Below are 23,959 nucleotides of genomic sequence, written 5' to 3'. Positions count from 1 at the left end.
AGACCCTTCTTCAGAAAAGGGTCTAGGCCCGAAACGTCAGCCTTCCTGCTCCTCTGATGCTGCTTGGCCTGCTGTGTTCATTCAGCTGTACACCTTGTTATCTCAGATCCTCCAGCATCTGCAGCTCCTACTATCTCTAAATCAATCAACCTAGTCTTTGGAAGTTCCCTTCGCTCTTCGAGGGAACAATGTTGCCACCTGCAGGGACTATTTTGCCATTTCCAGTGCCATGTCTTAAACACAGCACAGAACCTGGTGTTTTCCTTCAGCTCTGTTATTTACTAACACCACACACATATATTCATTGCCTCTGTTTCCATTCAATCCTGGATGAACCCCAAAATCTGGCATTGACTCACTGGGGTTGCACCTGGAAATCAAACCCTGCAAACTCAGAGACATCACAAAAGTTAAAGATTTTAAAAGGTAATAATTGAGGATTCCCAGACTTACCTGTCTTTAAATCATGGAACATGCGTCTGTATTTAACAAGAATTTTTCTTTTTTACAAATAATTATACTTGAGCTACAGGTAAACAGTCATGAACCATCAGCATATTAACTCTACTGATTAAGACTCTAATCCACTTTACATACACAGACCTACAAACACAGACAGGGAAAAAAGACATGGGTTATGGATAGAGGGAATAATTAGAAAAACAGTTCAGTGCTTCATGGTCACAAAGCCTCCTAAAATGATTCTTGTGCTGCTCAGAATGCAGGTTCTGAATTGTCTGTCTCCAAATGCTTCCACTGGTTTGTATGAGGCAGAGGGTGGATAATTCATTTATAAAAAGGTCTCTGGCCTATCAGTTAAAAATCAAGGCTTATTGCTTGTTGGCAGGCAGAAGGCCTTTGTCATCAATGGTCACTTGTCTACAAACCCATCAGCTTTTTGTTGCTAACTGAAGCTCTTTATGTGCACAACCCTTTAGCTCCAGTTCATCTGCAAACACTGCTGTAACCCACAGCTGTACAAACACTGCTGTAACCCACAGCTGTACAAATGGTGCTCACAATGAGTATAAAATTAATTGCCTTCAAACTGTGGGGAAATCCTTGGCTTTTAGTTTGCAATGAAAAAACACAAATTAAATATAAAGACATGTTTTTTAGGAGTCATTACAGAGACAGTGGAGAGTGATTACACTGGCAGCAGGTAATAATTATGAGGATTGCAATGGGAGTAGTGAGTTTATGTCGGGGTAGCAGGAAGCAATTGGAGCAGAAAGGAGTGATTAGTGGGGGAGCTGATAGTGACAAAAGGGGCAGCAGGGTGTCTTTACAGAGGAATGTGTTGAAAATGAGATATATGTGTATGTTTTTAGTATAATTTACAGCAAGTTTGCATTCTTGAAATTCTAAGTTAAACATATGGGTTAGTCTGTGTGTTTGGAGTTAGCTTTTAAAATTAGCTTTTAAAAGCTACAGTACCCACAATTCCAAGTGAATTCCTAGGGAACTAGTCAGAGAGCTTAGGGCAAAACTTTCCAGACTCTGACTTTCATTTTGAGTTGATGTTCAAAGGTGCTCGAGAGAGAGAGGTATGTATCAATCCCTGAGGTCTGAGAAGTCTTTCGGTGGATTAACATGTGCTAAGCTGTGTTCCTAAGGAAAGAGGTTTAAAGTAACAAAATTATCGTAAAATCAGAAGTTGTTATCGATACCAAGTTGCTGTGTTGGGATACAGCTTGTTGAAAATAAATTAATTTAAAGTTTTGAAATTTTCAAAAAAAGAAGGAATTGAAGCTGTGTAAGAGATAGTATAATATTGAATGGAACTTATGTCATGAACACAATAATAATAACTAAGAAATAGTTATCTGCAGTTCCAGCAGGTGAATTGAAATTTTAATTTCATCCAGCCCATAGAAGCATTCAGAAAGAAGAGTCTCTCAGCCTTGGAAAAGAGCAGGACTGTGTCTTGCTCTGGGTACAGTACCAGGTGTTCTTAGATTTGCAACTCTGTTTGTAAGCTATACCAGTGTACTGATAATGATATAGAGCTGCTGTTTCTGTTCAATCTATAAAGACTGCTTGGTTATTTCGAAAGTGCCCACAGCATCACAAATGCCAGTCTTTGGCCAATTTGATTCACTCCGTGTGATATCAAGAAACAGTTGGAGGCACTGGATATTGACAACATTCCATCAACAGTACTGAAGACTTGTGCTTCAGAACTTGCCACACCCTAGCTGAGCAGTTCCAGTTCAGCAACAACATGGTACTGACCAGAAAATGTGGAAAATTGCTCAGGTGTGTCCTGTACACAAAAAGCTGGCAAAATCTACCTGACCAATTACCGCTTTTGTCAGTCTGCTCGCAATCATCAGTCAAGTGTTGGAAAGTGTCATCAACAGTGCTATCAAGCAGCACCTGCTCAGCAATAACCTGCTCAGTGACACACAGTTTGCGTTCTGACAGGACCTGTCTTCATTGCAGCCTTGGTTCAAACATAAACAAAAGAGCTGAATTCTAGAGGTGAGGTGAGAGTGAGAGCTCTGGACATTTAAGGCTACATTTAACAACGTGTGGCATCAGGAGCCCAAGCAAAACTGGAGTCAATAGGTATAATGGGGAAAACTGTCCACTGATTGGAGTTGTACAAAGCACATAGGAAGACGATTGTGGTTGTTGGACTCAGTCATCTCAGCTCTGGACATCTTTACAGGAGACGCTCAGGGCAGTGTCCCTCGGCCCAACCGTTTTCAGCTGCTTCATTAATGACCTTCCCTCCATCATAAGGTCAGAAGTGGGGATGTTCGCTGATGATTGCACAGTGTTCAGCACAATTTGCAAATCCTCAGATACAAAAGTGGTCCAGTCCAAATGCAGCAAAACCTGGACAATATTCAGGTTAGAGTGGACAATGATAAGTAACATTCACAGCACGCAAATACCAGGCAATGACCATTTTCAACAAGAGAAAATCTAATCACCATCCCTTTACATTCAATGGCATGGTCATCACTGAAACCTGGGGCTTACATTGACCAGAAAATGACCTGGTCTAGCCATACAAATAATTAAAACAGAAATTGCTGGAGAAACTTAGCAACTCCAGCAGCATCTGTGGAGAGAAAACAGAATTCATGTTAACTGTTTTCTCTCCACAGATGCTGCCAGAAATGCTGCTGTTTTTGTTTCAGATTTCAAGCATCAGCACATAAATAACGGGGGTATAAAAGCAGGTCAGAGGTGAGGAATACTGCAGCGAGTAACTCACCTACTGACTACCCAAAGCCTGCCCATCATCTACAAAGCACAAGTCAGGAGTGTGATGGGATACTTCCACTTGCCTGGAAGAGTGTAGCTCCAACAACACTCAAGAAGCTCAACACCATTCAGGACATTGCAGCCCACTTGACTGGCATATCCATAAATATCCACTCCCATCACCACCACCACCTACCGCCCCCCCCCCCCCCCCCCCAAACCACTAACGCACAGTAGTAGCAGAGTATACCGTCTACAAGATGCACTGCAAAAATTAACCAAAGCTGCTCAGGCAACACCTTCCAAACCCACAAACACTTCCATCTAGAAGGACAGCAGATACATGGGAACAGCACCATCTGCAAATTTCCCTCAATCCACTCACCATGTTAACATGGAAATATATTGTCATTTCTTCAGTGTCACTGGGTGAAAACCCGAAACCCCTTCCCTAAAGGCATTGTAGGTCTACCTAGAGCACATGGACTGTGGTGGTTCAAGAAGGCAGCTCACCGCCTACTCAAGGGCAACAGGGATGGGCAATAAATACTGGTCAAGCCAGTGATGTCCATGTCCACGAGTGAATAAGCAAAAGTAGAGTGTGATTACGGGGGGGGAATAGGAAGTAACTATGGGGGTGGGGAGCAGAGAATGATTATAGTTGGAGGGCGAACAGGGACTGATTACATTGGGGGGGTAGCAGGGAGTAATTACAGTGGGATTAGGGATTAATTAGGAAGATGGGGAGCAGGGAGTGATTATGGTAGGGAGAGCAGAGCTTGATTACAGGGAGAGCAGAGTGTGATTACAGGGAATAGGAAGTGATTTTGTGGGGAGTAGAGAGGGATTACAGGGGGAATAGACATTGATTAAAGGGGCAATAGGGTGTGATTACAAGGCAAATAGGAAGTGATTGGTGATGAAACATTGAAGTGATTAAGCTGGAGGTGGCGATGTAAGGAGTGATCACCAGCAGAACATGGAGTGAACATGGGGTTGGAGAGAGAGTGTTTGCTCCACCTCTTAGACTCTATTGCTTCAATGCTTGTGAAAGCTCAGTGTTGAGTTGCAGATTGGGTTCCAGTCTGACTAATCCACTTACTCCTTCGTTTGCAGACTCTGTACTGTGGCATTGGAGCAGCTGAGCCCATCAGCAAAGAGTGCAGGCTTTGATGTGAAGGCTCTTCGAGCGTTCCGAGTGTTAAGACCATTGCGCTTGGTGTCGGGAGTTCCCAGTAAGTACACAAAGTGTCACTATCATTTCCGACAAAAGTAGTTTTAACAGATTGATTATATACGGTCATAACAACACATGAATTCCATTGTACCTCGGTGTGTAACAGAACAATTTGATACTGCCCCCCCACCCCCGATCTCTGCACACAAAACTTGGAACAAATGGGATATCAATGGCTGTGATTTTATGTCATTCACGATTTTCTCAGCTTGCTGTAATACTGCAGCTAACTCTGGTGGCTTTGTTTTAGCTACAAGAACTTCACATTGGAGGATTCACTGGGTGATCTGCATGTCTGGATTTTGCTCTTTCACCTTACAGACAGATTTTTTGACTTTAACGTCTGGAGGCTGCTCTGTCGGTGCAAATGCTGCAAAATATGCCTCAAGTAAACTTGTTTCCCCTCAATTCGGTTCTGTTACCAAAATATTTCTTCACCATTGGCAGGACTTGGTCGCTCATTACAGAAGAAAAAAATCCTCCTGAAGGGAGTTCCCATCGTCATACCGACATTGGCCAGCAGCTGGCAGTGTCTGCTTGATTTGTCAATCTGCAAAAGGTCAGCTGTCATGTTAATTAGCCATTTAACTGTACTATCAAGAGAGTGGAGTTTAGTCGATCTCTTTTGCAGAATCAGGTCCTGATACACCTTTGATTTATTTACCTGAAGACATGATTAAGGTTTCGGCAGTGGGTTTTTTCTTCAGCAATGGTGTCAGGCTTCTTTGATTTTGCTACCAGCTCAGCCACCAGGTAGCTGACTTCTTGAGCTTTATCCAATGCCTGCACATACTCCATCAGACTTGGCTGAACGTGATGTACTGAATGTATTTGCTCACAAGAGGTGGATGTTTTGTCTATAAGTGACATCTTGACATACTTGGTACCATTGTATGTTTACAAACCTCTCTCTGCTGATGAGGCATTCACATAAGTGGTGTGAAAATCCAAAGGCCAGATAGCTGTCATTATACTACTTCTGAAGAATTCTTGCTTATTCCCTTTGGTTCAGATGTTTCATCGGCTGAATTAGCAGAGGAATTGCCTCTTTTGACAAGAAACTTACAGATTTCTTCTTAGAATCTACTCTAACATTAAATCAGTGTTTTAACTAAAACTGTTCCAAAAATATTCACCTTGTGTTCTGTGCTAACTTGGAAGTATGTCCAAGCAGGCAGGTTAGTTCAACAATTGCATAGCTTTTTAGTGCACCATGTGCACTTTTTTCTCTTCCTAGAGGTTTGATCCTCGATCAATGTGCATGCTCAGACTGAGTGTTTGGGCCTGCGCATGTGAATGAAGCCTGCATAATAAGCATGCTCCCTGTCTTCCATACATGCACGGTGATGAATCTCTACCCATGAGCAGTATTGGAAGTCTACAGGAAGTGGTGCTGTTTCCTGACAATTTTGTGGCATACTTCTCACCTCGGACCTCTGCCCTAGTGACAGGACACATTACAGAGAAACAGAACACTCCAGAAATCCAATAGCCCGTCTCTGCGTGGTTCTGCTAGATAAGGCATGCTGGGGTGTTGAGGTCCCCAGCGCGGGATCTTTAGAATGTGGCTATAAACTGTATTTGGGAACTTATTGCTCTGAAAGTAAAGTTATAGGGAGTTTAGTTTGCAGTTTGCTTTTGAGGTCTCAGAGAGATGCCAAATAAGGGAAAAAAAAGCATCTAGTGAATGCGCAGACCCTGAGCAAGGAGCCTTAGGGTGGAGACTGATGTTTAAGTGTTTGCAAGGATATTGCTGTGTTAAAATGGTACCATCAATTTGAGTCTATTTCTGATGTCTGTGCTGTGTGCAGTTCTGGTTGCCCCGTTAAAGAAGGATATTATTAAACTGAAGAGGTTTCAGAAAAGATTTACCAGGAGGATAGAGGGTTTGAGTTAAAAAAATAGGCTGGCACTTTTTCCAGTGGAGTGTAGGAGGTTGAGGGGGTGACCTTATAGAGGTTTATAAAATGGTAATGGGTTTAGATAAGGTGAATAGCAAAGGGTTTTTTCCCTAGGGTGGGGGAATTCAAAGCTAAAAAGCATATTTTTAAGGTGAGAGAAGAAAGATTTAAAAAGGACATATGGGGCAACTTTTTTTACGCAGAGAGTAGTTAGTGTGTGGAATGAAATACCAGAGGAGGTGGTGGATGCAGGTACTGTTACAGTGTTTAAAAGACATTTGGATAAGTATGCGAATAGGAAAGGTTTGGAGAGATATGGGCCAAACGCAGGCAGGTGAGACTCGTTTACTTTGGGAACATGGTTGACATGGACTAGTTGGACCAAAGGTTCTGTTTTCATGCTGTATGATTCTATGACTTTTTGTTTGGTGTCATTTTTTTTCTCGTTCAATAAACATTTTATTATTTAGGTTGAAATTGTACTGGCATCATCTTGTGACTACATTCAGTAACTGACTTCCACAGTTAAAAGTAAATCTAACTGAGCATCGTCATTGAGGTCTACATCACAGAAAAAGGCCTTCCAGCCCACTGAGACTGCCCCAGTCAAAAATAACCACCTAACTAATTTAATTGCATTTCCCAGCACTTGGCTTACAGCCTTGTTTGCCTTGGCATCACAAGTGTATATCTCAATACTTCTTGCAGGCAGTGTGTTTCAGATTCCCACAATCCTCCAGCTTCTTAAATACTTTATCTACCTATCCTGTTACCTTCAGTGATCGGTGTACATGTACATGTTGGCCAAGTCTCTCTGATCCTAGGTACTTCCCATAGACCTATCGTTCATCATGGAGGCATTTACCTTCGCTCTCAGTCTCCAATGCATGACCTTATCAACCGTCTTGCTGAAATGCAATTAGATTACTTCAAATGTATTGCCCTCTTCTACACACCTTGTCACCTCTTCGAAAAATTCAATCAATCTGGTCTGATGACTTGCCCTTAACAGAACCGTGCTGTCTGTTCTTGCTTAATCCCTGCCTCTTCAAATGCAGGTTTGTTCTGTCCCTCAGACTTGCTTCCAGTAGTTTTCCCCACCACCAAGTTTGGTCTGACTGGCCTGTAGTTTCCTGGTTTATCTCTTGCTCCCTTCTTAAATAATGGTACTTCGAATGGCTGTCCCCCATTCCTCTGGCGCCTCTCATGTGGGCAGAGAGGAGTTGAAAATTATTGCTAGTGCTCCTGTCTCACTCAACAGCCTGACATACGTTTCATCCAGCCCTGGAGATTTGTCTACTTTCAAACCTCCTCTCTGTCTATGCAACTTTCTTTGATTGTACCACAGTCCTTCTCCCTCATTTCTATGCCCATTTCGTCCCTCTCACTTGTGAACACCAGCACAAAGTATTGAACCCTACTACTTCATTTGACTCCATGCCCAAATTATCACTGTGATCCTTAGTTATCCCTCCTTTTTCTTTGGTTATCCTTTAACCCTCAACGTACATGTGAAATTACTTGGGATTTTCCTTTATTTTACCTGTCCATCACCCTTTCATGTCCTCTTTGCTCTCCTAATTTTCTTTTTTTTGTTCCCCTTTGCCCATTCTGTACACGTTTAGATCTTCTGCTGTTTTGAGCCCTTGGTATTTACCAAAAGCTTCCTATTTCTCTTTATCTAAACCAGTATATCCTTTGATATCCAGACTTACCTAAAAATATCTGCTCCCAGTCAACTCTGACAAAATCATATCTGATCTTATTAAAACCGACCTTCCTCAGAAAAAGATACCAAAACTGTGCACAATATTCCAGGTGTGGTCTCACCAAGGTCCTGTACAACTGCAACACATCCCTGCTCCAGTACTCAAAACCTCTCCCAATGAAGGCCAACATACCATTTTCCTTCTTTACTGCCTGCTGCACCTGCACACTTACCTTCAGTGACTGGTGCACAAGGACACCAGGTCCCACTGCACACTCCCCTCTCACAATATACAGCCAGTCAGGTAGTAATGTGCCTTCTTGTTTTTGCTTCCGAACTGAATAACCTCACATTTATCCAATTTATACTGCATCGGCCATTGATTTGCCCATTCATCCAACCTTTCCAGATCATGCTGAAGGATCTCTGCATGCTCGTCACAGTTCACCCTCCCACCCAACTTGGTATCATCTGCAAACTTGGAGATGTTACGTTTTGTTCTCTCATCCAAATCACTTATATATATTGTGAATAGCTAGCATCCCAGCATCGATCCCTGTGGCACCCCACTAATTAATGCCAGCCAATTTGAAGAGGACCCATTAATTCCTCTCTGCCAACCAGTTTCGTATCCATCTCAGTACACTTTGCCCAATCCCATGCGTTTTAATCTTGTAGAATAATCTATTATGTGGGACTTTGTCAAACACCTCCTGAAAGTCCAAATATACCACATGACTCCCCCTTGTCAACTCTACATGTTACATCTTCATAGAGTTCGAACAGATTTGTTAAACATGATTTCCCCTTCATAAATCCATGCTGACCCTGTCTGATCCTGCCATTGCTTTCTAAATGCTCTGCTATAAAATCCTTGATAATGGATTTGAGAATTCTCCCCTCTACCAATGTTAAGCTTACTGGTGTATAACTCCCTGTTTTCTCTCTACCTCTCTTTTTGAATATTGGAGTGACATTAGCCACCCTCCAATCAACAGGGAATGTTCCAGAGTCTACAGAATCCTGGAAGATGACCACCAATGCATCCACTATTTCTACAGCCACTTCCTTAAGTACTCTGTGATATAAAGAATTCAGTCGAAATTTCATTGCTGTGTGTGGGATCTTGCTGTGTACAATTTCACACAGTGTTTCATACATTACAACAGTGACTATACCTCATTCATTGTAAAGTGCGTTGGACATCCTGAGGTTGTGAGAGATGCTTTGCAAATGTAGAATCCTATATGTAAATGTGTGCTAATGTGTTTATAAATGTGACATTGGTGTAATAACAGAGCGTGGCCAAGTAGAGCACTCACTTGTCTCTGTGTTCAGGTTTGCAGGTGGTTCTGAACTCAATCATCAAGGCCATGGTCCCTCTGCTTCACATTGCTCTGCTGGTCCTTTTCATGATCATCATCTACGCCATCATTGGATTGGAGCTGTTCATGGGCAAAATGCACAAAACATGTTTTTACGTTGGCACAGGTACTGTGTGGACACGGTGCGACACACACATGCGCATACACGATGTAGAGACAGTGTGAACACACACAATGTAGACATAACGTGAACCCACAGTGTAGACACGGCGTGAAGGAAGACACACAGTGTAGACGCAGAGTGAACGTGGACATACAGCGTGAGCACGGACACATAGTGTAGACATAGCGTGAGCACGCACCCATGGACAGTTTACACACGTGTGTACACACACACACACACACACACACACTGGGAGCACAAATGTAAAGTTGGGTTCTGAGTGAAGAGTCAGTTGATAGGGAGAGAACACAGAGGGTTAATTTGGGCAATGACTGTGTGCCATTGAAGTCTGCAAAAATTTGATCAATGTTATTTTCTCATTGTTTCTGTTGTAACCGTCTCTTGCTGTTGTCTTCCCATTCTCTTATTCTGTTCTTACCGTTTCCCACTTTAACTCTGTACTCCTTGCCCTCCCTTCAATCCTGTTCTTCACTTTCCTCAAATCCTCTTCCTCTATCTTACATATTTGTAACTTTTCCTCCCATTCTATTCCTCCTTATCTCTGTACTCCCCATTCTTCCACCATTTGCCTTTTCCTCTCTTTTTCTTCATTTTTCAATCCATTGTCATGTCTCTGTTCCTGCTTGATCTGCCTCCCTCATTTTTAAATTGCTTTCGTACACTCACCCTACACTTTTCCTGTCCTTCCCTCCTCGTCTTCCCATCAATTCTATTACCCGGCTCTCTCTGCATTTTGCCCTTTCACCCTTGTTCCTTTAACATGTTGTACCTCCTCCTGTCACTTTGACCTCACTCACACGCTGCCTACTTCCACACGCACCCTCTCCTCACTCATCCCTTCTCCTCAGTCACTTCCTCCCCTTATTCTCCCCCTCACAATCACGCTCATTCTCCTGCTTACACTTCTCCATCCCTATCCCTCACTCTCAACTCCCCCTTCCCCCATGCACACCTTCCCCTCACTCACCCTCTCACACTCTCTTCCCCCTCCCCGCTCTCTCACCCTCTCCCTGCGCTCTCACCTCCTCCCCGCTCTCTCACCACCCCTCCCCCCTCTCTCTCCCCCTCCCCTCTCGCTCATCCCTACCCTCCTCTTCTCCTCCCCCTCCCCCCTCACCCTTATTCTTCTTCCTCACTCTCCACATCTTTCTCGTTTTCTCTGTGCTCCTCTCTCTCCCTCCACCCCTCCCTCGCACCTGCACTCTTCCCCTCCCCATTACGCTCCCATTCCCCCTGCTCACTCTCTCCCTCCTCCTCCTTTCACTCTTACCCTACCTCTACCGCTCACCCTCCCTCTCTCTCCCTCCCTCCCCTCCCACTGTCCCCCCTATCTTACACCTTTCTGCCCCTCTGCTCATTGACACAGATATTGTTGCTGATGTGTGGCCGGCCCCATGTGCGCATTCGGGACATGGCCGTCAATGCACCATCAATGGCACTGAGTGCAGGTCAGGCTGGCCAGGACCCAACACCGGCATCACTCACTTCGATAACTTTGGATTCGCCATGTTAACGGTTTACCAGTGTATCACCATGGAGGGCTGGACCAATGTCCTGTACTGGGTAAGGAACATCGGCAGCAGATGGACAGTGTGTGATATTCCAACATTCCACACAATTCGTTAATGTTGCAACTGGAGCTCAATAACAATCTCCCATTTAACAGCCTCGCAACTCACTTCATCTCGCCTTGGCCCACACACACTCACTCCGTGACCCTCGCACTCTCTCCGTGACCCTCGCACTCTCTCCGTGACCCTCGCACTCTCTCCGGGACCTTCGCACTCACTCCGTGACCCTCTCACTCTCTCCGTGACCCTCTCACTCTCTCCGTGACCCTCTCACTCTCTCCGTGACCCTCTCACTCACTCCGCGACCCTTGCACTCACTCCGCGACCCTCACACTCATTCCGCGACCTTCGCACTCACTCCCAATCACCCTGACGCACACGTCATGCTCTGATCACCCTAAACCACCACTTCATCCCTGATTATCCTGAGCAACAATCATTTAGAATCATAGAGTCATGCAAAATGGAAATAGACCCTTTGGTCCAACCAGTCCATGCCGAACATAATTCCAATCTAAACTATTCCCACCTGCCTGCTCCTGGTCCATATCCCTCCAAACCTTTCCTATTCATGTAATTATCCAAATATCTTTTAAACGTTGTAATTGCACTCACATCCTCAGGATGTTCATTCCACCCTCAGTGTAAAATATTTTGCCCTTCATGTGTTTTATAAATCTTTCTCCTCTCACTTTAAAAAATATGCCTTCTAAGCTTGAAATCCCCCATCCTAGGGGAAAAGACACTTACCGTAAGCCCTATCTATACCCCTCATTATTTTATAAACTTCTATCAGGTCGCCTGTGAACCCCCTACATTCCAGTGAAAATATTCCCAGCCTATCCAGCCTTTCTTTATAATTCAAACCTTCCATACCTGGCAACATTCTTGTGAATCTCTTCTGAACCCTCTGCAGCTTAATATCCTTCCTATAACTGGACGACCAGAGCTGGACACAGTCTTTTAAAGGAGGCCTCACCAATGTCCTGTAAAACCTCAACCTGACGTCCCAACTGCTACAGTCAAAGGACTGAGCAATGAAGGCAAATGTGCTAAATGCCTTTTTAACCACCCTGTCTGTACGTGATACAAACTTCAAAGAATGATGTACCTCCATCCCAAGGTCCCTCTTGTTACAACACTACCCAAGGCCCTACCATTAATTGTAGAAGCCCTACCCTTGTTTGTTGTACCAAAATGCAATACCTTGCATTTATCCAGATTGAACTTCATCTGCCATTTTTAGCCCATTGACCCATTTGATCAACATCCCTCTGTAATCTTAGAAAATCTTCTTCACTGTCTACCATGCCACCAATTTTGGTGTCGTCCGCAAACTTACTAACCATGCCTTCTATATTCTCATCCAAATCATTTATATGAATGACAAACAAAAGTGGACCCAAAACCGATCCTTGTGGAGCACTGCTGGTCACAGGCCTCCAGTCCGAAAAGCAACTCTCTGCCATTACTCTCTGTCAATTACGTTTCCAATTGGTAAGCTCACCCTGAAACCCATGTGACCTCACTTTACTAATTAGTCTACCATGTGGAACCTTGTCAAAGGCTTCACTCAAATCCAAGCAAACAATATCTACTGCTCTGCCATCATCAATCTTTTTGGTAATTTCTTCAAAAAACTCCGTCAAGTTTGTGAGACACAATTTTTCTTGCACAAAACCATGCTGACTATACCCAATCAACTTTTGCCTCTCTAAATGTCCATAAATGCTTTCTTTTATAATCACCTCCAACAATTTACCCACAACCGAAGTCAGACTAACAGATCTATAATTCCCCAGTTTCTCCTTACAACCTTTCTTAAACAAAGACACAACATTAGCCACCCTCCAGTCATCAGGCACCTCACCTGTTGTTATAGGTGATGTAAATATTTTTGCAAGGAGTCTCTCAATTTCCTCCCTTACTTCCCACAACGTTCTGGGTTACATTAGATCAGGTCCCGGAGATTTATCCACCTTTATATTCTCTTAAGACCTCCCGAACTTCCTCTTCTGAAATGTGAACTGTTTTTAAAACATCAAAGTTTATTTCTCTGCATTCACTTGAATCCATTTCTTTCTCCACAGTAAAAACTTACGTGAAATATTCATTTAGTGTCTCTCCCATCTCCTGGGGTTCAAACAAAAATGACCTTCTTGATCTTTAAGAGGCCTTACCCTCTTTCTAATTACCCTCTTGCTGTTAATGTATTTGTAGTAACTCTTTGGATTATCTTTAATGTTATCTGCCAATGTTATCTCAAATCACCTCTTTGCTTTCCTGATTTCTTTCTTAAGAATGCCCCTACACTCTTTATATTGATTAAGAGAGTCAATTGAACCAAGTTGTCTATATCTAAAATAATATTCTCTTTTATTCTTGACTTGAACCTCAATACCTTCATTCATTCATTGTTCCTTAATCTTACCACCCTTACCCTTCACTCTAACAGGAACACAATACCGCTGAACTCTTGTCATCACACTCTTGAATGACTCCCACATGTCAGACGTCCTTTTCCTTGTGAACAGTCGTCTCCAATCAACTTTTGAAAGTTCTTGTCTCATACCATTAAAATTTGCCTTACTTCAATTAAGAACTTTAACTTTTAAGGAAGGCTTATCCTTTTCCATTACCATTTTGAAACTAATAGAATTATGATCGCTAGACCCAAAGTGTTCCCCCACTTTTACTTCAGTCACCTGCCCTGCCTTATTGCCAAAAAGAAGGTCTAGTTTTGCTCCTTCTCTAGTAGGAGCATCCACATATTGATAAAGAACATTTTCTTGAACACATTTGACAAATTCTTCACCATCCAAACCTTTAACACTATGGTATCCCCAGTCAGTGTTTGGAAAATTAAAATCCCCCATTATTACAACCTTATAATGCTTACATATATCTGAGATCTCCCTACATATTTGTTTCTCATTTTCCCTCTGACTATTGGGGGGCCTATAGTACAATCCCATCAAAGTGATCTTTCTTATTTCTAATTTCTACCCATATATTTTCACTGGATGATCTTTCCGAAACATCTCTTTAAGGTTTATTTCTGAACGCTATTTAAACATTTTTCATTTGGAGCCTCTTGTCTGTTTGACTGACGCACCGCCCCATATCTGTGAACAATAACCACACTTGCACCTCAACCTGACCCTGAACAATGTGACTTTCTGCTGGAACACAGTGTCCTGATTCCTGATTTGTTCCTGATTCTCATTAATCTCCACGTCTCTGACACCATTCCAACAATTCTGACTTCCACCAGATGTAGATTTAGTACGATAATTAATGTGGATAGTCCAGGGTCACATGGCCTTCTGCAAATTCTCTCTTGTTACAATTATATCACAGGAATGTCATCCCAATCTAATTTTGGTATGGTTGTAGAATCAATTTGGAAACAGACCCTTTGGTCCAACTAGTCCACGTCAACAAACTAAACTAGACCCAACTGCCTGCGTTGGACCCACATCCCTCCAAACCTTTCCTATTCATATACTTATCCAAATGGCTTTTAAATATTATAACTGTACCTGCATCACCACTTCCTCAGGCAGTTCATTCCACACTTTTCCACTACTATCTGTAAAAAAAAGTTGCCCCTTGTGTCCTTTATAAATCTTTCTCCTCTCATCTTAAGAATATTTCCCCTAGTTTTGAACTCCCCTACCTTAGGGAAAATACCTTTGCTGTTCACCTTATCTGTACCTCTCATGATTTAGTTAATTATTTTGAGTGTGAATTTATCACCATTACATTTTTCTACACAATTAAGGAAGCATTTGATCTTATACAAAAACAGAAGTTGCTGGAAAAGCTCAGCAGGTCTGGCAGCATCTGTGAAGAAAAAAATCAGAGTTAACGTTTTGGGTCCGGTGAGCTTTCCTCAGAACTGTTCTGAGGAAGGGTCACTGCACCCAAAACATTAACTCTGACATTTTCTTCACAGACGCTGCCAGACCTGCTGAGCTTTTCCAGCGACTTCTGTTTTTGTTCCTGATTTACAGCATCCGCAGTTCTTTCAGTTTTTATTTAGTGTTTGATCTTGTTTAAATTGGTAAGTTATGTTAAATATTTAGCTGTAAACTTAGCCCTCTGCCCTTCCTATCGTTGCGATCTCATTTTGTGAGATTTTTCTTTCAGTAAGGTTCAACTTATCCTGCTGCTGCTTTTGTTTAAATCCCTGGGTTGACTCTCTCGATTGTCCTTGTTTTCCTCCCATCTGTAGCTGCTAACTACAGGATTTCCAACTCAATGACTGGATAACTAGGCATTCAGCAGCCCAACCACCAATTAACTACCAGTTCACCAACCCATACACTGTCTAACTTTGGGTTCATCGGATTAATCACCGATTAATAACCAGTTCACCAACTCACCCACCTGTTAACTATGGTTCATCAGACTAAGCATCAAATAACTACTGGTTCACAACCTGGTCACCAGCTATCTACAGGTTCACCACCGATTAACCACTGGTTCACCAATCCACCCACCGTCTGACTACTGGTTTACCAGGTTAAGCACTGATTAACTACCAGTTTGCAAATACATCAACCAGTTAACTACAGGTTCACCAAGCTAACTGTAGATTAACTACTAGTTCAAAATTATACCCACCATTTAATAAAGGTTCAACAGGCTAACCACTGATTAATGACTTGTACACTAGCCCAAACATCAGCCAGCTACTGGCCCAAAGCCTGGCTAATTACTGCCTAACAGACACTATCTTGTCAATGCTGCCATCTCCTCCACGTGCCATTGGCCTTTCCTATTGTTAGCATGTGTATCTGTCCTGCAGGTCAATGATGCCATTGGAAATGAGTGGCCTTGGATCTACTTTGTCAGTCTCATCCTCTTGGGCTCATTCTTCGTGCTGAACCTTGTACTGGGCGTCCTGAGTGGGTGAGTCACAATGTTCCAGTGCTAAAACAATGCATTTCACCCCACAAATCATTGTTGTTGTGTTTTTCATTCGAAATACCCACTTTAACCTAACTCTCCTCATCCTTTAATATCCTCCCAATAATCTCTCTCTCCTCACCCTTTAATATTCCCCCCTCCTCACTCTGCACACTCTCCTCACCCTTTATTATTCCCTACTCTAACCTCACCCTGCACATTCTCCTCATCCTTGACTATTCCTCTACTATAACTTCACTCTCTACACTCTCCTCACCCTTCAGTATCCTCTCTCTCTAACTCCTCTCTCCTCATCCTTTAATGAGTCCCACTCTAACCTCATTCTCCTCACCCTTTAATACCTGCTGTCATTATTTTCTCTGACTCACATGTGACTCCACACTCACAGCAATGAGGTTGCCTCCTAACTGCCCTCTGAAATGGCCAAACAAGCTACTAAGTTCAAGAGTAGTTAGGGATGGTCAACAAGCCTAGAATCCCTACAATGTGGAAGCAGGCCATTCAGCCCATTGAATCCACATCAACCTTCCAAAGAATATCACAGACCCACTTCCCTACCCCTGTAACCCTGCAACCCTGCAACCCTGCACTTCCCATGGTTACTCCACCTAGCCTGCACATCGCTGGACACTATGGGCAATTTAGCATGGCCAATCCATCTAACCTGGACATCTTTGGACTGTGGGAGGAAACCCATGCAGACACGGGAGAATGTGCAGACTCCACACAGACAGTCGCCCGAGGGTGGAATTGAACCCAGGTCCCTAAGGCAGCAGTGCTAACCACTGAGCCACCATGCTGCCCTTAAGTAAAGGCTGACATGGTCAGGAAACACTCATTTTGCTGAAATCCAGGATTGTACCTGGGACCTTCATGTCTTCATTCTAATGCTCTCCCAACTGAGCTATTTTGGCTTAAAGCTACACTCGCACAGGGACTTGAACCCTGGACCCTCAGATTAAAAGTCTGATGCTCAACCGACTGAGCTATCTGGGCTCACAAGTTCTGGGCTCATCAGCAATGGCCACATAACAAGTAAGAGAAAGGGTTTTAATTCATTACCATCTGCAGTGACCACTCAGATGTGTCAAACCACTAATTTGAAGTAACAATGGATGACCAATGAATGCTGGACATGCCAAGGAGCCCATCCAGAGCCTACCACTGGAAAACAGGTCTCTGTGGGGTGTGTTTGTTTATAATTTATTTAGACCTCAAAAAGATACATAACATAGCTTTCCAAATAGTTAAATGTTTGAAACAGTGGAGTTTGTTACTGTGGTCCAGGGACAGAGATCGTTTAATATTCAATAATGGGTACAGACGATAATCAGAAAGGCCAATGAATACAGGATGGTAGAAGTCATGCAACCGAGATAAAAAACCATGACTGGACCACGTTTGGCGTCACCGTGGTTCTGGGTATCATACTCTAGGAAGGACATGGAAAGACTGCAGCATTGACTGACTAGAATAATAACTGGACGTCAAAGGTTGAATGATAAAGAGAGATCACACAAATTAGGGCTCAGTTTCTGGAATTGAGGAGGTACAGAGTGACATCATATGAGAACTGTAGATGATACCTTCCCCTTTCCAAGTTGAATTGTGAAAGAGACTGGGGGAGGGAAACCAACCGTCTGTCCCACAGTGCCACAACGATGCCACCCGAAGGTTGCAGGAACAGCACCTCATATTCCGCTTGGGAACCCTGCAGCCCAATGGTATCAATGTGGACATCACAAGCTTCAAAATCTCCCCTCCCCCTACCGCATCCCAAAACCAGTCCAGCTTGTCCCCGCCTCCCTAACCATTCCTCCCACCTATCCCCTCCTCCCACCTCAAGCCCCACCCCCATCTCCTACCTACTAACCTCATCCCGCTTCCTTGACCTGTCCGTCCTCCCTGGACCGACCTATCTCCTCCCTAACTCCCCACCTACACTCACCTTTACTGGCTCCATCCCCGCCTCTTTGACCTGTCTGTCTCCTCTCCACCTATCTTCTCCTCTATCCATCTTCTATCCGCCTCCCCCTCTCTCCCTATTTATTTCAGAATCCCCTTCCCCTCCCCCATTTCTGAAGAAGGGTCTAGGCCCGAAACGTCAGCCTTCCTGCTCCTCTGATGCTGCTTGGACTGCTGTGTTCATCCAGCTCTACACCTTGTTATCTCTGTCTGTCCCGATGTGATGCCTGTCAGATCTCCTGGCAGTCAGGCAGCCGATTGGTTCTTCATGGCCTCTCAATTGGGTTTAGGACCCAGGATTAGGAGGACCTGGTCACCAAGAGTTGGTGTGCCACAGAAAGGCAGTAACTACAGTCAGTACAGCTCCTTTCCCAGTCTTCCTCTCTGTCTCTGTCACTCACCAATTTCCCCCTCCTCCTCCTCCTCATTCCCATTCATGTCCTTCTCCCACCTCACCACCCTCCCCCTCATTTACTGCCCCTCCCTCTCTTCTCTGCCTGTCCCCTTTCCTTTTCAGATCTTTCTCTCTTTCCCAATCCTCCTCCCCTCCCTCCTCTCTCCCTCTCCCCCCTTCCCTTCCACCTCTTCTGTTCCCCTTCCTGCTCAGCTCCACCTCCCTGCTATAAGTGCCAGTTGAAACCAGATCAATTGTTAATTTTCATACTGAAGTTGCTGGATTTTGTTGGCCAGAATTATTAAAGGTTGCATGGGAAAGGTGAGTTTTGAGGAGATAGCCAGAAGGTCAGTCATGATCACATGGATTGGCCTCTGCCTGTTCCTGGGTTTACCTGGTTGTTGGTGTATTTTTCATCCAGCCAGTTCATGCATTGGAAGTGGTGGGGAGCCTGACCTCCTCTTGACACCAAGCTCTTTTACTTCAGCGTTCTTTAGAGAATATTTAAACCTGTTCAGGCACTGCTCAATGGCACAACCATGTTCACTTGGCAAGAGAGACAGTCACAGGGTACTTTGAGTTTAATGTATGGATTCGAGCAGTGAGGGAATTGAGAGCAATTCCATTTTTTTTAATTCACTAAGGCACGTGGGCGTTGCTGGTTGGGCCAGCATTTATTGCCCACCTCTAGATGTCCTTGAGAAGGTAGTGGTGAGCTGCGCTCTTGAACTCCTTTGGTCCACCTGCTATGGGTTGACCCACAATGCCCTTAGGGAGAGAGTTTCAGTATTTTTACCCAGCAAGAGTGAAGGAACAGTGATATATTTCCAATTCAGGATGGTGAGTGGCTTGAAAGGGACTTGCAGTTGGAGGTGTTCCCACGTATCTGTTGCCCTTGACCTTCTAGATGGAATGGTCATGGGTGTGGAAGGTGCTGCCTAAGGGTTTTGGTGAATTTCTGTCGTGCATCCAGTTGGTGGTGGAGGGAGTGGATGCTTGTGGATGTGGTGCCAGTCAAGCAGGCTTTTTTCCGTAAAAACCAAAAGAACTGTAGATCAGAAACAAAAACAAATAGCTGGAAAAGCTCAGCAGGTCTGGCAGCATTTGTGGAGAGAAATCAGAGTTAATGTTTTGGTTCGAGTGACCCTTCCTCAGAACAGTTTCTTTGTCCTGGATGATGTCAAACTTCCTAAATGTTATTGGAGCTGCACCCATCCAGGCAAGTGGGGAATATTCCATCACACTCCTGACTTGTGCCCTGTAGATGATGGACAGGATTTGGGGAGTCAGGATATTCCTCGTTACAGTATTCCAAGCCTCTGACCTGCTGTTGTAGCCACTGTGTTCATGTGGTGAGTGTAGTTGAGTTCTGGTCAATGGTAAAACCCCAGGATGTTGATAGTGGGTGATTCAGCAATTCATTGATTGTTAAGGTATGGTGATTAGATGATCTCTTATTGGAGATGGTCATTGCCTGGCATGAATGTTATTTGCCAGTTGTCAGCCCAAGCCTGGATATTGTCCAGGGCTTCCTGCATTTGAACATGGACTGCTTCAGTATCTGAGGAGATGTGGATGGTGCTGAACATTGTGTGAATACCCCCACTTCTGACCTGATGATAGAGCGAAGATCCATTAAATGGTGAAATCTGATAGAAAATGACATTTTTTTTGTACAAGCGATTATTTTTGACTTTACTATTTTTATAGATTCAGACAAGGGTGTTACCCAAAATATGACATCTGAGGGCAGAGCCCTCCTACAACATGGCAGTGGGAAGGTCAGCCTAGGTAATAGGCTCAGATCTCTAGAGCGCCCAAGATGTCAGCAATGCCATAAATTGGGTGTTTTGCAGAAAAATCATGTGTCTCTCTGGAGGTAACACCTGGGACTTTCCGTCTGCCATCCAGGGAGTTTTCCAGGGAGAGAGAGAAGGCCAAGTCTCGGGGAGATTTCCAGAAGTTCAGAGAGAAGCAGCAGCTGGATGAGGATCTGAAAGGTTACCTGGATTGGATCACACACGCTGAGGATATTGACCTGGACCACATCAACCACGGAGATGGTAAGGAGCCTTTTACAGATGGTGGTGTAGTGGTAATGCCACTGGATTAGAAGTATAAGATCAGGCCACCGCTGTAGGGACATGAGTTCAAATCCCAAGTCCATTGAATTTAAACTCAATTAATAAATCTGGGATTGAAAGCTAGTCTTAGTAGTAGTGACTATAAAACTATTGTTTATTTTTGTAAAAGCTCATCTCGTTTACTAATGTCCTCTAGGCAAGGAAATCTGTTGTCCTTATCTGGTCTGGCCTGTATGTCGCTTCAGACACACAGCCACATGGTGAATCTTAACTGTCCTCTTCAAAAGGCCTCAAACCACTTAGATCAAGGGCAATTAGGGATGGGTGCAATGCGCACAGCCCGTGAAAGATTAAAAGGGGAAAAAAATGTTGATTGAGTCCTTGGGAACCACAGACAGTCACCTCACACTTTTACAATTCAACACTGGAATTTGTGCTGAAGATTTGGTGCCCTATATCTCTGATTTACCCCCCTACCTCTTAATTTGACTAACTATTTACACACGCATTGTTGTGTCTCTGCATGCAACTTGCCCTATAGTTTCTATTACACACCAGCCTCTATAGGTTGGGACGAGCAGTGTGCTGCAAGGATCAGTGCTGGATCCACTGCTTTTTGTCATTTACATAAATGATTCAGATGTGAATTTAGGAGGATATTTATTATATATGTAATATAGGAGGTTAGTAAGTTTACAGATGGCACCAAAATTGGTCATACTGTGGACAGTGAACAAGTTATCTCAGAGGACAATGGGACCTTGATCAGCTGGGCCAATAACTTGAGGAATGGCAGATGAGGCTTAATTTAGATAAATGTAAGGTGTAGTATGTTGGAAAGGCAAATCAGAGCAGGACTGATACACTGAATGGTAGGGTCCTGGGGAGTGTTGCAAAACAGAGACCTTGGAGTGCAGATTCATAGTTCCTTGAAGGTAGAGTCACATGTAGACAGGGTAGCGAAGAAGGCATTTGGTACTCTTGCCTTTATTGGTCAATACATCGAGTATTGCAGTTGGGAGGTCATGTTGCGGCTGTACAGGATATTGGTTAGGCCACTTTTGGAATGTTGTGTTCAATTCTGGTTTCCCTGTTATAGAAAATATGTTGTTAAACTTGAAAACGTTCAGAACAGATTTACAAGGATGTTGCCAGTGTTGGAGAATTTGAGCCATAGGGAGAGGCTCAATAGGCTGGGGCTATTTTTCCTGGAGCGTCGGAGGCTAAGGGGTGATCTTATAGATGTTTATAAAATCATGAGGGGCATGGATAGGATGAAAAGCCAAGGTGTTTTTCGTAGCTTAGGCAAGTCCAAAACTAGAGGGCATAGGTTTAAGGTGAGATTTAAAAGGGATCTAAGGGCAACTTTTTCATGCAGATGGTGGTGTGTGTATGGAATGAGCTGCTTGAGTAAGTGGTGCAGGCTGGTACTGTTACAACATTTAAAAATCATCTGGATGAATACATGAATAGGAAGGGTTTAGAGGGATATGGGCCAAATTCTGGAAAATGGGACTGGATGAATTTAGGATATCTGGTCAACATGGATGAGTTGAAGGGTCTGTTTCCGTGCTGTACATCTCTATGACTCTATAAGAGAGTTTGAGAATCTTGAGTTACAGCAAACAAAATGGTGAACTTTTTATCATTTCTCCCGCTGTCTTTAATCCCAGCTGATGGTAATACTGAACAAGTCAGATCCTAAACTGAAACCTGGCTTAACAGATCGAATATTTAATTTTTGCAATTGTGGTGGTTGGTTGCAACATATTCACATGAGACTGCAGATGTTCTTTAACAGCAGAACTTCAGTTTATTATGCGAAAAGATATGTAGAAGGCAGTTAGAAAGATCTTCACACAAGTATAAAAGTAAAGTTTCCCAATATCATCTGTTACAGAGATTAAATTGTAGAAAATATCACTGCTGTCTCAGCTTTGTAAATCATTGCTAGTTCGCACTTGCCTGTTTCTTTCACTTGATCTGTTGAAAACATTTTGTTTTCTGCCTCTGAGTCTGTTGGCATGAATCTCTCAGAATTCTGGAGATTAAATTTTCTCAGTTCTAAAACTTGAAGCTTTCTATCCAAACTCTCCTGGCTTAGAAGCTCCGTATAGACGAGAAACCATTTTTGCTGAGGTATCTGTTTCCCCCGAACTAACTGGCTTCTCTTCCACGAGAAACTGTTTTGTCTTCTGAACTCAACTCCTGATTCTGCTCAACTAACTTCGAACTTTTTGTTTTGAAGTCAAAACTAAACTAATTGCCTCAATGTGTTTACTCTGCCATAAACTCAACAGTCTAAATATTCGATTCATTAACATCACAGGAGTTCTGCAAGGCACTCCACTGTAGTCACATGCTTTCTTTGAACTCATGCATCTAGGTCACTGGAGTTTTTGATATTAAAAGAAAACCTTCTTAGGATTGATTAAGATCTATCTGCATCTGTTTTGAAATCCAAATCCAAAAATAAATACTGGTATGTTATATACATTTATCACACTTTCTGCTCCTCAAATATTGGTGCCTCCTCTGAATTGGAGGCTTGTTGACTGAAGTCCCACTCCAGAAACGTGAGCATGAATCTAGTGGAGCACTGAGGGAGTGTTGCACAGTTAGAATTGCTATCTTTTGATAGACTCCATCTGCCCCCTTAGCTGTAACTGAGATCCTACGACAATATTCAAAGAAAGCAGACAAGTTTTCACCGTCGTTGGGGGATAAATATTTATTTGTGGGACCTTGCTGTGCCCCAATTAGCTGCCATGTTTCCTACATTTCAACAGTGACTGCACTTTCAAAACATCTTCACTATTTGTGAAGTGCTTAGTGAAAGGCTGAGATTGGTAACAATAGTTTGCTATTAAAGCAGACCTGCCTTTGGGATGTTCTGTGCTGCCCTCTGGGGGCACAGCTGGCATTTTGAAATGTGTGAATACAGTGAGTGCATCTCTGTCTGTGCAGGAATGCTAACCTTAATTGAAAGTGGCTCCATGGCCTCTCAGGAACTGCTCGAGTTGGAGGGAGTGAGCCTGCTGTCACGTGTCAAGTAAGTTACCAGCCACAGCCTATTCCTGTGTGAAAGGTCCGTTACAGCCAGTCCTGTTGGCCATGGAGTGGGGCAAGGGGACTGATTTGGAGTTGGTATGGGTGAGGTTATGCAGGTGGGTTGAGGGTTTCTGCATGATGTGATGAGTTCATTTGTTTTGTTGCTTGCGGAGGTGTAGGATTCACAGTACTGGACTCAGAACCTGTGTGCCTTGAGTTCAGATCCCACTGCAACAAATTGTAAACCAGTAATGCAGAGTATGTACAGACCATGGCTCAGCAAGCAGCCTCTTAGATCTGTCCAAGCTGACACTTCATGCCAGTGCTGGATTGGCAGAGGAGCCAGCATTAACAGTTTGGGTTCCCCCAAGACCACTCAGCTCCT

At 43.6% G+C, this 23,959-nt stretch overlaps 1 protein-coding gene and 1 non-coding gene across 2 annotated transcripts in view; one reads left to right on the top strand and one right to left on the bottom strand.

The window, feature by feature from the left end:
- Positions 1-23,959, top strand: part of LOC109922317 (voltage-dependent L-type calcium channel subunit alpha-1S-like) — a 139,287-nt gene that overhangs the window by 20,500 nt on the left and 94,828 nt on the right. The window contains exons 4-9 of the mRNA XM_048611855.1: positions 4,336-4,454; positions 9,404-9,556; positions 10,941-11,137; positions 15,959-16,062; positions 20,351-20,502; positions 23,491-23,575. Of these exons, the coding sequence (XP_048467812.1) occupies positions 4,336-4,454; positions 9,404-9,556; positions 10,941-11,137; positions 15,959-16,062; positions 20,351-20,502; positions 23,491-23,575 (810 nt within the window). The remainder of the gene's footprint in view (positions 1-4,335; positions 4,455-9,403; positions 9,557-10,940; positions 11,138-15,958; positions 16,063-20,350; positions 20,503-23,490; positions 23,576-23,959) is intronic.
- On the bottom strand, positions 17,004-17,076 carry trnak-uuu. The gene has a single exon. It is a non-coding gene; the product is annotated as a tRNA-Lys (tRNA).

This window comes from Rhincodon typus, chromosome 25, assembly GCF_021869965.1.
Source record: "Rhincodon typus isolate 14 chromosome 25, sRhiTyp1.1, whole genome shotgun sequence".
Taxonomy (NCBI): Eukaryota; Metazoa; Chordata; class Chondrichthyes; order Orectolobiformes; family Rhincodontidae; genus Rhincodon; species Rhincodon typus.
This window is presented reverse-complemented; position numbering and strand designations above follow the sequence as displayed.